The 17,125-nt window shown below is 45.3% G+C and overlaps 1 protein-coding gene across 13 annotated transcripts in view; it reads left to right on the top strand.

Moving 5' to 3' along the window:
- The window catches only part of USP28 (ubiquitin specific peptidase 28), a 44,330-nt gene that overhangs the window by 22,327 nt on the left and 4,878 nt on the right, over positions 1-17,125 (top strand). For 10 of the 13 annotated variants that reach the window (XR_003915173.1, XM_029956297.1, XM_029956294.1 and 7 more), the window contains 12 exons: positions 815-910; positions 3,964-4,140; positions 5,959-6,176; positions 7,764-7,834; positions 9,343-9,571; positions 12,139-12,333; positions 13,092-13,231; positions 13,392-13,577; positions 14,654-14,749; positions 15,413-15,591; positions 15,705-15,783; positions 16,605-16,684. Coding sequence is in view for 12 of the 13 variants with exons in the window: in XM_029956297.1 (XP_029812157.1) it covers positions 815-910; positions 3,964-4,140; positions 5,959-6,176; positions 7,764-7,834; positions 9,343-9,571; positions 12,139-12,333; positions 13,092-13,231; positions 13,392-13,577; positions 14,654-14,749; positions 15,413-15,591; positions 15,705-15,783; positions 16,605-16,684 (1,746 nt within the window). In the remaining variant the exon portion in view is untranslated. The remainder of the gene's footprint in view (positions 1-814; positions 911-3,963; positions 4,141-5,958; positions 6,177-7,763; positions 7,835-9,342; positions 9,572-12,138; positions 12,334-13,091; positions 13,232-13,391; positions 13,578-14,653; positions 14,750-15,412; positions 15,592-15,704; positions 15,784-16,604; positions 16,685-17,125) is intronic. The other 3 variants (XM_029956299.1, XM_029956298.1, XM_029956295.1) reach the window with 2 other exon arrangements.

Raw genomic sequence — 17,125 nt, 5'->3', positions numbered from 1 at the left:
TATGAGTGCAAACATGTGGTATCTGTCCTTCTCTGCCTGACTTATTTCGCTTAGCATGACACCCTCGAGGTCCATCCACTTTCCTACAAATGGCCAGATGTCATTCTTCTTCATTGTCCTATAATACTCCATTGCATATATAAACCATATCTTCTTGATCCATTCATCAGGTGATGGACATTTAAGCTCTTTCCATGATTTGGCTATTGTAGAAAGTGCCACTCTGAACATTGGGGTACATGTGCCCCTATGCATCAGCACTTCTGTATCCCCTGGGTAAACTCACTCACTAGTTCTGATGCGTTTTTGTAAATTCTTTGATACTTTTCATGTAGCCAGCTTGTCATCTGCAACAAAAGGCAGTTTTACTTTTTCCTTTGCTATTTGTATACCTTTTCTTGATTTCTTTTTTTCTTTTTTCTTTTCTTTTCTTTCTTTCTGTCTTTTCTTTCTCTTTCTTCCTTCTTTCTTTCTCTCTTTCTCCCCTCCCTCCCCCTCTTCCTTCCTTCCTCCCTCTCTTTCTTTATCTCTCTCTCCTCCCTCCTTTCTCTCTTTCCTTCCCTTCCTTCCTTATTGCACTGGCCAGGCCTCCAGTAAAAACATGTAGTGGAAGAGACAGGAGTGGACCTCCTTGAATTGTTTCTGATCTGAGGAGGAAAGCTTCCAGTCTTTCGCCATTATGATGTTAGTTATGTGTTTTCATAGATGCCCTTTGTCTGTTTGAGGAAGTTTCCTTGATACCTTGTTTGCTGACACTGTGTGCCACCAATGCTTTTAAATATAAATGGTGTTTGTGGTGGTGTTATTTGCTTAGGTACATGTACAAGAGCAAAGAGCTAATTCGAAGTAAGAGAGAGTGTATTCGAAAGCTGAAGGAGGAAATAAAAGTTCTGCAGCAAAAGCTGGAAAGGTGAGTCGTGACACCGTTTTACTTAGAAATGTAAAAGAAGATGAAAGTCAGGTAATTTGCTTATATTTAAAAATAAATTCAGAATTGAAGTATTAACTAGTGTGTTTTATAAAATAGCTAAGAAAAATTCTTTTCTAAATGTGAAGCAGTCTTTAAGATGGATTGGCGGTATCCACGGGCAAACAGTAGTCCCAGAGTCTCACAGGACGCCGAGTCAGGCCGTCAGCCCTTGGCGGTGCCCTGACGCCCTTTGTTCATTCTGCTCCCTTTGCCGTCTTCTTCACAAATATGACAGAGGGAACTGTCACAGTGCTGCAGTCCCTCTGTGTTGGGAAGGTGGTTTCTTAAGTCTCTGGGAAAGATAAAAACAAAACCAAACTGCTGTTCTCCCTGGAGCAGTGCTAAATGGCTCAGAGGGCTGATAGTTCTGACACACAGAAAGTCCTCTGTCTTCTGGAGGACATTTTCCCACGTTGTTCATTTGTTTTGCACTTAATATTTCTTTGGCATCATGCCATTATTTCTTGAGGAGGAGTCAGTTTAATCTCTTACTAGTGAAGATAGATCCCGCTGTTGAGCATTTACGACGGAAATCCCATGGACTGTCATTTCCAGCACGTTCCACACCAGCTCAAGACCCTGCATCTGTGGGTCCCCATCTTTAGCTTCCTCTTTCCCACTTGGGAAGAGCTAATCCAAGATATGCAGTGATCAGTTATGTACTTTTCTTAATATAGACTTAAACTGAGGGTTAATTCCTTAAATACTGTCCTGGAGGTGATTTACAGGACTCTGTGTGCGATTATGTATTACTATTAAGGTTTCAGTGATGCTTTGTAAGATTGGAAATATTTGTTTTTATAAAACCAAATGTACTTGATGTATTATAACTCAGAAAAACTCAATTTGCCAGTAACCAACAGGGCATTCTAGCTTATTTAGATTTTAAAACAGAGGATAGGAGCATTTTATGTAGTAGGATACTATTTAAAAAAAAAAATAAAAAGACTTTTAAAGGGCACGTGCATGGCTCAGTTGGTGGAGCATGTGACTCTTGATCTTGTAGTTACGGGTTTGAGCCCCATATTGGGTGTAGAGATTACTTTTAAAAAATAAAATCTTAAAAAAATTAAATGACTTTTAAAATCTCAGATAACTTTATTTGGGTAATTTTTAAAAATTGCTTATCTATTGTGACCTGCTCCTGGGAAAAATAAACTTTTAATGGATACTAGTAAGCAGTAGAACCAAGACAGGCTGGATAAATTTCATTAATTTGTTTTACACTCTTTTGTGTTTGAGTTTTCTTGCTAGGCGTGTGCAGTACTTTCATCATTAAATAAAACCAAAAAAGTTCACCATTTCTTCTCTGAGATACCTCAGTATAATATTAAAGATGAGATGACTTACATAAAGCCTAGACATCTTCTTTGAAACGACTTTTGCTTTGATTTTACTAACTTAACAGAGGTGCTGCTTTGTATGAGGTACTTAGGTCTAAAGGAATTCAGCAGAACAGGAAACTGATGATGTCAGAAATTTGAAGATAAGTTTCTTAGAGAAAAACTGTCGCTGAAGTTTTATATAAGTATCCTACTAAAGTACAGAAAACCTGGGAAGAGGGTTATGATGACTTAAATGATGTGTAAAATGATGACTTCAAGTCCTCAGCCGTATCATATCTATGTTGCATTTCTAGTAAGAAAATGTTTTCTTTGGTCCAGGCCAGTCACGTGTAAATTAATTCTTTCGACAAACACTGTGTGCTTCTGAAGACATGTTAACCGTGTCTGTGGTATAGACAGGAAGTTCAGGTCCTGTCCTGTAGAAGCTCACAGCGGGGAAGTTGGGGGCTGGGATATGGAAGGAAGACTTCATAGAGAAAGTAGATTTGAAAGGTGACTCGAGTTCAGATAAGCTGATAGCAGCTAAATAAAAGCAAAAAAATACATCTAAAGAAATGGTACAGTTCTCTAAGGTTGCTCGAGTTTAAATATTTGACATCCTTTCCAGTGAAAGCCTCAAGTCTCTGTGGCAGCCAGATGCTAATTCTACTTCGTCTTTAAATTAGCAAGGATGAAGTGTCTTCGCTACGTACCCTTTAACACGTGCTTGGCTTTGAATTGCCTTACCCTTTGTTTTCCATTAGCAGTTTCATTTCAAAATGCCCTTTTTGATAGGGACACAAGTTCCTTTCTTCCTAGTTCTGTACCTGCTTCATTTTTTCACTTTATTTGAGAAGCAAAATACAAAGTGCCTCTCTATCCCTTGGTCAGTGGAACCCCGTAATTATAGGGTTTGTCTGTACCAACCAGTCAACCCGTCCCATTTAAATTCTGTCCACAATAGTGAATTATAGTTTATGACTTCAACAGTATATCTTTTTATTGGGCATAACGTGTGCTGGTGATGGCAGAATATTGGGGATTATTAAAATAATTCATTAATTATTTTGGTTATATAATGAAGGTATTTATTATTTACTGACCACAAAGAAACCTTCAACAATTTGTGGCTGGCCTATGCTGTTGAATGAGTGCATGAGTAATAGGGTCCTGGGGACCCTGCCGAAGAAAGATTTGCCGGTTTTCTTAAACTCTGACCTTTATCAACACCTTCTCTTCATTTCCAACTGGCTCTCTTATCATTTTCCTTAATTTCTCAGTAGGCGGTCTAAAGGGCAGCAAAGAATAAACCCTCGGATACCCTTTCACAGACATTATTTGCGGAGTTGAGTCCTGGTAAAATATCTGTTTTCCTTTAAGAGATAGAATTTACTTTTTCGACCAGACCCTAGATGTGATATGATGTCAAGAGAATGCACAACAGATATGACCTGAATTAGGAGCTCATTTGAAATGTTTTCTGCCAGGTGTAATCACGTAGATTGTTCCCAGTTTCTACTTTTGTAGTTAGAGAACGTTCACGTGCTGGATTGTTTGAGTGACGCATCAAATACCGTGGACTCTACACAGTGACAGACCTCTTGTCAGCAAGCCACAAAGTACTAGACAGACCTGGCTAGTCAGCGCACCATTGTCTTTGCGTCTTAGGTATGTGAAGTACGGCTCAGGCCCAGCTCGGTTTCCACTCCCGGACATGCTGAAATACGTTATCGAATTTGCTAGTACAAAACCTGCCTCAGAGAGCTCCGCGTCTCAAACTGACCACATGACGTCACCGCTTTCTTCAGCGCACTGCCCAGTTTCTGACCTGGCATCCAAGGAGAGGTAATGTAAACAAATACATAGTGCACATGGTGGGGGGCCGGGGGTACCTGGTTGGCGTAAGCCCGGGGAGCATGAGACTCTTTATCTCGGGGTTGTGAGTTCGACCCTCACATTGGGTGTGGAGATTACTTAAAAATAAAATTTTTTAAGAAAAGATTGAAAAAGAGGTAGTAAATGTTGCGGTTTTTTTGTTGTTGTTGTTTGATTTGAACTGGGCACCATCTTCCCACCTGATAAAAACTCCAAGGGCTGTGAGTTCTTTGTCTTTAAAGGGGTGAGTTTGCTTCTACTCAGGTGAGAGTCGTCCTAATTCCTAGTAGGGCGCGGCACTCACTTGTCTTGCCCACGGGATGGTTGGGATGATTTCAGGGGCTTCTGAACCGTCTGCAGTGGCGTTCCTGTCCCCCCAGGACTACTTGTTTGTAACTAGCTGTAAGCAAGCCGCCACTCCAGCCCCGATCTTCCAGAACATCTCATTCTCGCATCCGCTGAGGATACTCAACCAAGTCAACCTCAGGGAAAGATTTATTCTTGAGTAGGCAATCAAAACATGTAAAACAAAACAAAACAAACAACCTGGCTAGAAGGTGAAGAGGACAGCCAACAGGGGCTTACCTAGTGAAGGAACAGGGAGCCCGAGTGACATGAGCCCTCCGAGTCCCTTCCAGCTCGGGTCAGGTTCGATGTATGTGTTCCGGCTAACAGAATCAGTAGAATCCACTGAAAAAAAAAAGTCCATACTTCATAATTGTCGTTTCTGTATATTTTATTCAGTTATCTGCACTGTGGAAACTCTAGTTAATTCTTTGATTCTTCCAGTCTAATTTTTTCTTTGAAATCTTCCTTCTTGTCCCTTCTTTATATATATATATATTTTTTTTTCTGTTGCCAGTTTTTATTTTTTTATTTTATTTATTTTATATTATTTATTTTTGAGAGAAAGAGAGAGACAGCATGAGTAGGAGAGGGTCAGAGAGAGAGGGAGACACAGAATCTGAAGACAGGCTCCAGGTTCTGAGCCATCAGCATGGAGCCCAACGCGGGGCTCAAACCCATGAACCGTGAGATCATGACCTGAGCCAAAGTTGGGACACTTAACTAACTGAGCCACCCAGGCACCCCTGTTGTCAGTTTTATAAAAAAAAAATTTTTAATTATAATTTAAATCCAAGTTAGTTAACATACAGTGTAATAATGATTTCAGGAGTAGAATTTAGTGATTCATCACTTCCATCTAACACCCAGTGCTCATCCCAACAAGTGCCCTCCTCAGTGCCCATCACCCACCTAGCCCATCTTCCCACCCAGCACCCTACCAGCAACCCTCAGTTCTCTGTATTAAATACAGTTTCTTATGGGTTTGCTTCCCCTCTCTCTTTTTATCTTATTTTTCCTTCCCTTCCCTATGTTCATCGGTTTTGTTTCTTAAATTCCACACATGAGTGAAATTGTATGATATTTATCCTTCTTGTGCCTCCTTACAAGAAGTAGTTAGGGAGCATGAACCACAGACTCAGATCTGGGTTTAAATCCCATCATTTAGTAGTGGCGGAGCTTGGGTAAATTGCTTAATTTTCTAAACCTTAGGTAGTTATAGTTGTAATTGCTGAGAATAACAGTTATCTGCCTCATCAGCAAGTGTGTTAAAGGAGACGATGTGTATAAAGACACGGCCTGGCTCGGTGCCTTCACTCAGCAAACCCTCACCCAGTCACAGCTGCGCTTTTCCGTAGAGCAGGTCGCTCCAGAAGCACGTTAACTGAGGCCAAGGCGTATTTTGGAAATTATCATGTCAACATGATTTTTATCCTCTTTCAGTACGAGTAAAGAAAGCCCTTCTCAGGATGTTGAAGGTACCTTTTCTTCTGAAGATTCTCTACCCAAGTCTCAGGCACCGAATAAGCCACTTACATCGCCCCGGTCTTCCACGGAAATGCCCGTACAGCCAGCCCCTCGAACTGTCACCGAGGAGGAGATAAACTTCGTTAAGACCTGTCTTCAGAGGTGGAGGAGTGAGATTGAACAAGATATTCAAGGTCGGCTCTTTCGAAACTTGTCACACCGTTTCTCTTTCCCTTTCTGCCGGGAGTTAGGCATAAATGGTGGAGAGATGCGTGAATCTGACACGGGGACTGGGACTTCTTTTGGTTCCTCCCATTATACACTGTGGAAAGACCCCGCCTAGAAACCCTCCTCAAACTTTCTGGGAACTCCTGGTATGGTTAGATGCATCCGATAACCTTCAGCTGGGATTTTTCCATGTCTGCTGACTTCTGCTCCTGTAGTTCACGTGAACTCTGCCTTTCGTTGACCCAAACTTCAAATTTAGCTCTCTTAGATCTCTGCTTTCCAAAGTCCTGTCTAGGGGCGTCTGGGTGGCTCAGTTGGTAAAGAGTCTGACTTCGGCTCAGGTCATGATCTCACGGTTCGTGGATTCATGCCCTGCGTCTGGCTCTGCACTGATAATGCATTGAGCCTGCATGGGATTCTTTCTCTCCACCACCCTCTGCCCCTCCTCTGCTCACTCTGTCTCTCTTCCCCTCTCTCAGAATAAATAAGTAAACATTAAAAAAAAAAGTCTTGTCTATATGAAGTATGTTTTACTGAAGGCTAATTAGGCAGAGAATTAGCAGTGCATGCAATGTAAAATGGAATTATTCAGCATTCTGTTTTTAGTTTTATTTTTTTAGTGCTTATTTACCTTTTGAGAGAGAGAAAGAGAGAGAAAGAGCATGAGCAGGGGAGGGGCAGAGAGAGGGAAACAAAGAATCCCAAGAAGGCTCTGCACCGTCAGCATAGAGCCTGATGTGCGAGTTGAACTCACCAAAATTAAGAGTCGGACACTTAACTGACTGAGCCAGCCAGGCGCCCCATTCAGCATTCTGTTTTTAAAGGTCCTTTATGAAGAATGAATGAATGAATGAATGAATGAATATATGTCATCATTATCATCATCATTAGGGGCACCTGGGTTGATCAGTCAGTTGAGCATCTGACTTCAGCTCAGGTCATAATCTTATGGTTCATGAGTTCAAGCCCTGCATTGGGCTCTCTGCTGTCAGCACAGAGCCTGCCTTGGATCCTTTGAGCCCTTCTTTCTGCACCTCACCTGCTCGCACTCTTTCTCTCTCAAAAATAAATTAACATTAAAATAAATAAAATAATCACATCAGTCAAATCACATCAGTCAAATCGAATCAAATCATCAAATTCAGATTCCTCCTAAGTTCTTATCACAGAAATCTCAGCTCTGCCTTCTCTGGTTGCGTATGAGGGACATGTATTTTTATACCCCAAGTGACCCAATAAGGTCTTTTTCTAAACAGAGACTGCTTCTTTGGGGGGAAATTTTGGTGCCGATTATAAGGGAGAACTTTTTAAAACCTTAATGGGAATTGTGTTGAAATGTCAAATTGTGTTGAACTGAAGTTGTTGAACACAGTTCCCATTTTGCTTAGCAGTGTGTGTAACCTAAAGCACTAAGCTGCTTCAGAAGCCTCCGGTCCTATGTGGCTCACAGAGCAAAGCTGAGGTCACCGGAGCGCCAGGGACAGAGATGCGGTGTGGAATGGAATCGCTTTAACTAAGTTTTTTTTCTGTTGTGGTTTTTTTTTTTTTTACAGATTTAAAGAACTGTATCGCAAGCACCACACAGACTATTGAGCAGATGTACTGTGACCCTCTGCTTCGTCAGGTAGAATGAATTCGGTGGGACAGTAGTCAGGGCGTGTCCTCGTGTGGAGATGGCAGATGAAGAAGCAAATCTGCTAGTTTTCGTTGAGACTGAGTCATACGAATAGACTTAGGACAGAAATAGATCTTTTTCTGTTTATTTTTAGGCCCAAAGATGGAATATATCTTCCATGAACAATAACATTTAACATGCATTTGTTTTGATTCTGCCGCCTGGTATTTTTTCATACAGTAGAAAGGCTTACCGTCAAGTGTTAAAAGTTTTCTCGTAGGCAAATCATGAGAGACTCTTGAATACTGAAAATAAACAGGGCAGGAGGGGGAGAGAGGAAGGCGGTGATGGTCACGGAGGAGGGCACTTGTGGGGAAGAGCACTGGGTGTTGTATGGAAGCCAAGTTGACAATAAACTATAAATTAAAAAATTTTTCTCCTAACGCGGGAGTTTAAGTCACGTGGTGGAGAAAACCCCCGCCAGGGACTGGTCGCCCACCCTTCCCACCACACCCTGTCCTGAGCGACGCTTTGCTTAGCAGTGTGCTTTCCAGCTTAATTTCCCTCCTAAGTCTGGAACAGAATGTGGCCAGGGCAGAACTTCTTACTGTCCGCCTGGACTTTTGTTTAGAATCACCTTGTGGGCACCCAGAGGAAGGGGTGCTCCGGTCGGGGCTCCTGTGTGCAAGGCGGGGAGGAGGGCCCGTCCGGTCCCAGGCCTCGTGGGGGCGCAGCCGGAGCATGCCATGGGAGGCTTGCGTTTTCTTCATGTGCACTTCTGTGTCCTTTCAGAAATTGCACCGCCAGTGAAAACATGCCAAGATACTGATTGAATACAGGTTTACCTTGATTCTCTGGCTGGTTTTCCATTTTCCTCAGTGCTGACTTGGCACCTTAAGCATTGCTCTGTGTTCTCCGTATTGAAAAAGAACACATGCTTTTCAAACATTGGAAACAAATAGTGTGTAGTTGAAAGGGTCTTCACCCCAGGGAGGTGGGTGGATCCCTTGGAAGAAGACATATGGGGGCTGTATGACTGAGTCATGATGAAATGGGCTAACTTGAAATTTGGTACCAAATAAAATCAGCATAAAACGAGAGCGCCGCTCAACCCGCAGCAGGTCCCAAAGACAGTACGTCTTTTCTCAGCATGAGCGGTGAAGTTGATTCTATGTTCAGGTAAACTGAGTTTGGAATTGGGGGCAATAGATAGGTCTGCGTTGTCTTTGACTTCAGAGCTGGGATTTTAGGGATGTAAAGAGTCATCAAAGATGCCATCTCATTCAGCCGTGTGGCTTTAAAGCTTCAGGAATCGAAACATAATCAGCAGATTCCGAGGCTGTGTTGTTGTCACTTCCTCTGGAATCAGCAAGGTGTTTCGATATTAACCCTGTATCAAACACGTGTCGAAATAGTCAGTTTTCTTATGTCTGACAGCTGGCAGTTAGCTTGAAGTTAGTGACAGACACTGTCTCGCTCATGCTGCCTGACTCAGGAGTGTGCCTTCTGGCCGGCAGGTGCCTTACCGCCTGCACGCAGTGCTCGTTCACGAAGGACAAGCCAACGCAGGACACTACTGGGCCTATGTCTACAATCAGCCCCGACAAGTCTGGCTCAAGTACAATGACATCTCGGTGACCGAATCTTCCTGGGAAGAACTTGAAAGAGATTCCTATGGGGGCCTGAGGAACGTTAGTGCTTACTGCCTGATGTACATCAATGACAAGCTGCCACACTTCAGTGCAGGTAAAACAGCCTCCCGGGAGCTGGAGCCGGGGAGGAGCGGACGCTCACAGAAGGGACAGTCTGATAGTCTTTCTGTTTGTTTGGTTTTTTAAACTGGGACTTATTTTTTTGTTTTTTAAAAATTTTTATTATTAAAAAAATTTTTTTTAATGTTTTTTATTTATTTTTGAGAGACAGAGACAGCACAATCAGGGGAGGGTCTGAGAGAGAGGAAGATACATTATCGGAAGCAGACTCCAGGCTCTGAGCTGTCAGCACAGAGCCTGATGCGGGGCTCAAACCCACAAACTGTGAGATCATGACCTGAGCCAAAGCTGGATGCTTAACCGACTGAGCCACCCAGGCGCCCCTGTTTTTAATTTTTTAAGCTAATTTATATTTGAGAGAGAGACAGAGTGGGTGGGCGAGGGGCAGAGAGCGAAGAGAGAGAATCCCAAGCAGGCTCCACACTGCCAGCACAGAGCCTGATTCAGGGTTCAAGCTCAAAAACCATGAGACCATGATCTGAGCCGAAACCAAGAGCTGGTCACTTAACCAACTAAGCCAGCCAAGCACCCCTGACTTAGGACTTACTATAAAATAATAATGCATTTAAAAAATACAGTGCAAAAGAGAATGAAAACAAGTAAGTTTGCTTTCTTGCTTCCATCCTGGAGCCTGGCATGTATCCATTCTTTAGTTCTCTTATGTCTTATTCAGGAAGTGAGGTAGGCGGATGTAGATTTTATTTGTTGGCGTCTGTCCACACCGCATTTTCCCCCAAATGGGATGTTTTTCCATCCTACCCTGCATCTTTTCCAACCCTCTTGTGTATCAGTGATCTCTCTCTACTTTTTAAAGTTTACTTATTTATTTTGAGAGAGAGCGAGAGAAAGCATGCAAGGAGAGGGGGAGAGAGAATTCCAAGCAGGCTCTGCGCTGCCAGCACAGAGCACGATACAGGGCTCAGACTGACCAGCCATGAGATGATGACCTGAGCTGAGACCAAGGGTCAGACACTTACCTGCCTGAGCCACCCAGGCATCCCCGGGATCTCTGTATTTTTATAAATAGAACCAACGCTTTGTTTTTAACGGCTGCACAGTCGTTCCGTTGCATGGAATATGCATATAATTCATGAAGCCAGCTTCCCATTGACAGACTTTTGACATCGTCTCTAATTTGTTCCTTATTTAGTGCCATCTTGGTGCACACAGTTTTGTGTCCTTTGAGAGTAGCTAAATTTTACGAGTAGATTTGCCTGAATAATTTCATACCCCTTATAATACTACTGATTCTAAGAGCAATCATCATTATCACTTATATTGGAACTTTACTCCTTACGACATGCTTTCAAACTTTATTTCTCTAATAACTTAGAACTCTAAAAGACACAGTAGAAACTCTTATCACCTACATGTTCTGGGCACTCTGCTCGTCCAGAGTCATATAGCCACTTAGATGGCAGGCCAAGATTCAGATCCAATTCCGACTCCCAGTTCTGTGCCGCCTTGCATTTACATTACTCTCTCTTCCTTTTGCATTTTCTGGAAGAGGTCTTGTGACCAGCATTTCACATCCTAAAGCATGGAAAGCCTTTTCAGACTGTACTCTGTTGAATAAGTAAGAACACACAGAAGGCATTTTGTCCAGGGAGCCCATTGTCTTTCTGGTGTGCAGTGTGGCTGGGGGGCCAGGGGATGGAGAGAATGATCACTTAGCAGTAGCTGATCTTCATAATGGCATCTTTGCACACGAAAGCGGGACAGCTGCTTGTGGGGGGCATACAGATGACGGGACTATTGTTGGTCATGTGTGTGGGAGCCTTGTTATCACACATATGGTTCATTCTTCTCTGGTAGAAACACATAAGTAGAAGCTGTCATTTTCCTAATGAAAAGACTAGTTAATGGCAACCAGGAAGTGGATGTGTTGTTCTCCTGTAGGGTTTTCTATTTTGATTTAGTCACAGGATTAGAAATGAAATTTATTATGTCCTTGATATCCTTGTCATTTTTCATCAGAGCCTTTAATTATCCCACAGGTGTTACACACCGTCTAACTGCTGTGTCCCGAGGCTTTCTGGTAGCGCTTGCTTGTGTGACACTTGAGACAGTATAAATGTCATGGAATTCATTTCTAACCATCTTGAGATGGATATTCTTATCAATAATAGTTGTCGCGTTTACACTGACAAAACTATTCTACTTGAAATTTTCATGGGCTCTAACGATTTTCTGGATTTCCAAGAAACGTTTGGTCCGTTCTTGCTATTTTGCCAGTGATTGGCCTCTGTTCCAAATTCTTACTCTTTGTAACTCATCCATCCATCTATCCATCCATCCATCTAACAGATATTCAATGCGTGCCTACCCGTTCATCTGCCAGGCACACTTACTGGTGTGCTGTGACTGTTGGCTTTATGTTGCCATTACTTCTGTTGGGTTATGAATGTATTTTGTATTTTTCGTGTAGAGTAAGAAAAAGCACCGAGTATCTTATTTTTCTTCTTTCTCGAAAGGACTTTCTGATTCCTGGTGACCTTTTGCTGGGCGGTACTCCCTATTAACTCTTTGTTCTTGACCCAGAGGCGGCTGCAGCTGACTCAGATCAGATGTTGGGGGAAGTGGACCCCCTGTCTGTGGAACTGAAGCATTACGTTCAGGAAGATAACTGGAGGTTTGAGCAGGAGGTGGAGGAGTGGGAGGAAGAGCAGTCCTGCAAGATCCCTCAGATGGAGTCGTCCGGCAGCTCAGCGACACAGGAGTTCTCCACGTCCCCAGGTATCCGGGCAGGGCACGCCAGCCGGGGACCCGGTGGCAGCCAGTGGGTGTCGCAGTCTCACGGAACAGCTTGTGGCTTCAGAGTGTCCTTGCTGAAGAGCAGAAAGAATATCAGAGAGACCCACTCCCTGTACTTTCAGTCTGTTCAGTTTCCACGGGTTTGCCACAGGGAAGGCATGATGGGGTTAGGAAGGGTTCTCCGAGGGAGACCGCTGCAAACCAGCGGCCGTTTGTGGGAAGGCTTCTTGACACCAAGAAAGAGCGCAAAGTTGGGAGCATGTTAAATTCTACAGACCCAACTGTGGGCTCTTGTTGAAGTGGACAGCTCTTCGAGTCACTAGTTTCGAGGGGAAATTTGCATAGTTATTTTTTAAGGCCCATTAGAAGGGCTGTAGATGAAACTATGTCTTTTTAAAAAAAAATTTATTTATTTTTGAGAGAGAGAGAGAGAGAAAGAGAGAGAGAGCACGCACACAAGCAGGGGAGGGGCAGGGAGTGAGGGAGACCCAGAATCCGAAGCAGGCTCTAGGTTTTACGCTTGATCTTAGCCAACAGGCCAAGAAGCGATGCAGGCTCCAGGTTTTGAGCTGTCAGTGCAGAGCCGGATGCGAGGCTCCATCTCACAAACCAGGAGATCATGACCCGAACCGAAGTCAAGTGAACAGCCTGAGTCACCCAGGCGCCCCTTGCTTGCCCTTTTTTAGAGTGTTCTAGACATTGCTTATTCCTGCTAATTCCTTTGTGCCATTCTCCATCAGAGCCCTCAGCAGCCTCTTCCCACGGGGTCCGCTGCTTGTCCTCTGAGCACGCCGTGATCGCAAAGGAGCAGACGGCGCAGGCGATTGCCAACACGGCACACGCCTACGAGCAGGGTGGCGTGGAAGCCGCGCTGAGCGAGGTGAGGACCGAGGCGGGCCCGCCACCAGGCGGGCTGGGCAGCCAGCCGGAATCGCCACCGTTCCCCGCCTTTCCATTATTCTGTGTCTCTGCTGCATCTAACCACCCCCTCTTCATTTCTCCTGTTTTCTTTGACTCTTCCTCCCACCCTGCTGCCACAGCTTCAGGAAGCTGAGCCCGAGAAGCCCATGCCCCCGGAGACAAACCCTGCAGGGCAGACAGAGCCGCCCCTAAAGGCTGGTGACGCAGAATCTGCCGCCCAGCCCGACTCTGCGGCCTCTGAAGTGGACATTCCCAGTGTGGGGAGGATTCTGGTTAGAGCTGACGCAGATGGATATGATGAGGAGGTACAGAGGCGAGTGCAGGACCCCGCTGTGTGTCACTCTCTTCGGTCGCCTTCCCGTGTGGCCCCATAGACTCCTTTAACGTGCTTGGCGATAGTTCATATTGAAACAAATAGTCCCAGTTGGAACAAATGATGAACACGAGGGCCTATCTGGTTTTGACCTTAGTTAGATTCTTTAAAAGAGAGCCTTGTTCCCGCTGCCCCTGGTATAGACCTACCCGGGCGTGTACTCACGGAGGCCCTGCAGGGTCTGGTGGCTCAGAAAGGCGACATTTAGTTCCATCTTTGGTATTATGGTCCACCCCCCCCCCCCCCCCCAAAAAAAAACCCAAAACACCTTTTCAATTAGGAGGCTTTGTCTTTGGTAATATTAGCCCATTTTCCCCCCTCCTAATCAAACTTGCACTTGGGCATAGTGAGCAGAACAAATGTGAATTGAAGTTCTTTTTAATTGGGAAGCTTTGGACCCCAAGTTATTTATGGTTCACCCCCTTTGCAGTTGTCACTGCCCACTAACAGTCATGAATCCTGTCCCTCGGGGTTTTGTTTCTTCCTGTAGGGTTTCTTTTCTTTTTTTTTTTTCTTTTCAAATCATTGAGAGGTTTTGATTTTATGAAGTCCTATTGGCGTATTGCCTAATTTCCAGACTGTTTTAAATATAAAACATTTATACATTTTTTGTTAAAACTCTGAAGTATTTGTCCTGGGATACCCAGATTACAGAAGGAAATTGGAACGCTCACCGTGGACGCTTCCGCTGGGAGACCTATAAATTGACTTGGTTCTTCAGCAGCGGCCATTTGTAGATGTTTTCGGATGTCCGTCTTAGTTCATCTACAAAATCAGAATATGTAGGAACAGCCTGTCTTGGGCAAGGTCCCGACACGCTGCGCAGGGACAGGGCCGTGGGTGTGGGTGTGGGGGGGGCGGTGGGGTGGGCAGGTGTGCAGATCTGGGCCGGCCGGGCACGCCGTCCCTCTTCCCTTCAGCTGGCCACTTGCCTCTCTGTCGCTCAGTCTTCTCTTGAACTTTTCTTCTCTCCTTTTTCTCTCCGTGTTGTGTGCCTTCTCGTGGTAGGTGATGCTGAGCCCTGCCATGCAAGGGGTCATCCTGGCCATAGCTAAAGCCCGTCAGACCTTTGACCGAGATGGGTCTGAAGCAGGGCTTATTAAGGTATCTCTGTTTTTTTAACCTATTATCCTTACGCCACAAGTATCATAATAATGGAGCCATGATTCCATTAGATGGTAAAGAATGAGATCAAATGTGTTCTTCTTTAACACCTAAAACTCCGCTTCTGGTCTTGCACCACCGACAGCGCCCCCTCTTGGGGAGAATGCAGCCCTGGAGCTGTGCCCAGCTGCATCACAGCTAGCCTGGAGGGCCAGTTGTGGGCCTTAGGAGATCTCTGTTAACAGAGCTGCCTGTGGCGTGGGGGCCGTGATAGAAGATGATATAAGAAAGCAGGCCCTGCCTTTCGAGGAACCTGAATGAAACGTAAGGTACTTGAATAAATTGCATTCATGTGCATTTTTAAAATTCAGGTCCTTGGGACTCCAGGATATGCCCAAACTCATTAAAACGAAATGTTTGTTTTCCTTAGAGTTTTATGCGGAAGACAAATTTCTTACCCAAGTTTAGTGTGTCCGTGGTGTCACAGCGAGTTTTAGCCCTCATGACAGGCAGGCAGCTGCCAGGTCCCGCACTGGCCTCTGGGATTCCCCAGCAGGAGCTCCTCCAGACTCTGCTTGGAGTTCTGAACCGTCTCGGACGTAGGCATCGGGGTGTGAGCGGAAGGCCTCAGCGCCCCAGTGCTCACGCCGGCCTTGTCCACAGGCATTCCACGAGGAGTACGCCCGGCTCTACCAGCTGGCCAAGGAGGCGCCCACCGCCCACAGCGACCCTCGGCTCCAGCACGTGCTTGTCTACTTTTTCCAAAACGAGGCCCCTAAGCGGGTGGTGGAGCGGACCCTCCTGGAGCAGTTTGCAGATAAAAACCTCAGCTACGATGAAAGGTGAGTGGGGGAAACATGCGGGCGTGCCACCGGCCGCTTCTGGGGCCCCGCGACCCCCAGCCAGGAGGGCCGAGCCCTCCCCTCTCACTGCTCTCTGACCTTGACCCATCCAGGTCCATCAGCATCATGAAAGTGGCGCAGGCCAAGCTGCAGGAGATTGGTCCAGACGACATGAATATGGAAGAGTACAAGGTGAAGTCTCTCTGTGTACTGAACAAATACATCAACTCCGGAGGCAAAAACGTAACCATTTTGTGTTATCACAGACTGACGAGCCTCCTCCCGCTCCCCAAAAACCCACAATTAGATGCGAATGGATAAATGACCATGACCTCTAACCCTCAGAGTAGCCGGGTTCTTTGTTCAGTCCTTCTATTAGAATAAATTAACACTTCCTTTCAATACGTTCTCCAGCCGTGGACCCAGGCAGTAAAATTCCTGATTCTCGGTTTGGGTTTGTTTTAGAATAATACATCGTTTGCTAATATTTCTGTTTTCAAAATGAAACTTCCATGCATAGAAATGCATACATCACTGCAGATTTCCCAAAAAAGCAGGGCGTTGGAAGAGAAAGCATGTTCTGTGCCCCCTGCCGGGGTCCCACCGCACCTGCTGAGCTTGGGTGCTCTTCTGGGCGACTGGAACCTTGTCCTTCGGTGTCCCCCGCACGTGCACGGTTTGGTCAGAGCCTGAGAGGCGTCTGTTCAACCCAGAACCGCAGGGCTTTGATGGGGGGCGGGGGTGTCAGAAACGAAGATGATAAACTCTGGAGCTCCTCTGAAATAAATACTTCTGTCCCTCAGGGGGGCGAGAGGTCATTGAAAGTGAAGGTCAGAGCACAGTGGGCTTTTGTTGTAAATTAAACACATTATCGAAAAGCTTTAGTGTTTGTTGTTTTTGTGCCTGGCCATACGTGCTCAATAAATACTTGTACAGAGTTTAAACTCAGTGGTGGGAAGCGTAGAGAGAGTTTATGGTGACCATCGTCGCTAACAGTCGTCATTCCTTTGCAGAAGTGGCACGAAGATTATAGTTTGTTTCGAAAGGTGTCTGTGTACCTCCTCACAGGGCTGGAACTCTACCAAAAAGGAAAGTACGTTGGCCGTTTATGTCTCTCGGGTTATTGGTCAGGGCACCGTTCTCTTCGGGTGGCCGCCTGGGAGTAGAGAGAACCGTGGCCGAGTATCCCCTGCCTGGTCCCTCGTGCCAGGGCGCCCGTACTTCGCCCGCCGTTCCACTAACCATCACATATGGCTTTTCCTCCTTTATGTGGTGGTAGGTTTGTTGGCAAAAAGGTGTAATGGCTAGATTTTCTTTTGTGATAAAGATGAACTCAGAAAATGCATGTCAGAGTTGCCATGGACCTTAGTCAGCATGCCGTCCCCTTCTCTGGTGCCGAGTTGAAGAAAACAGAAGGCCAGGGAAGCTTCACGAGTGCCTTGGGTCTCTTGGCCAGTCTGAAGGAGAGCAGACAGTGGCTGCAGTCAGAGTGTCCCACGCTGCCCCGGTCCTTAGGACAATTATCGTTCCAACT

This window comes from Suricata suricatta, chromosome 11 (assembly GCF_006229205.1).
Source record: "Suricata suricatta isolate VVHF042 chromosome 11, meerkat_22Aug2017_6uvM2_HiC, whole genome shotgun sequence".
In the NCBI taxonomy this organism is placed as follows: Eukaryota; Metazoa; Chordata; class Mammalia; order Carnivora; family Herpestidae; genus Suricata; species Suricata suricatta.
Note: the sequence above shows the minus strand (reverse complement) of the source record. Positions and strands in the feature narration are given on the sequence as shown.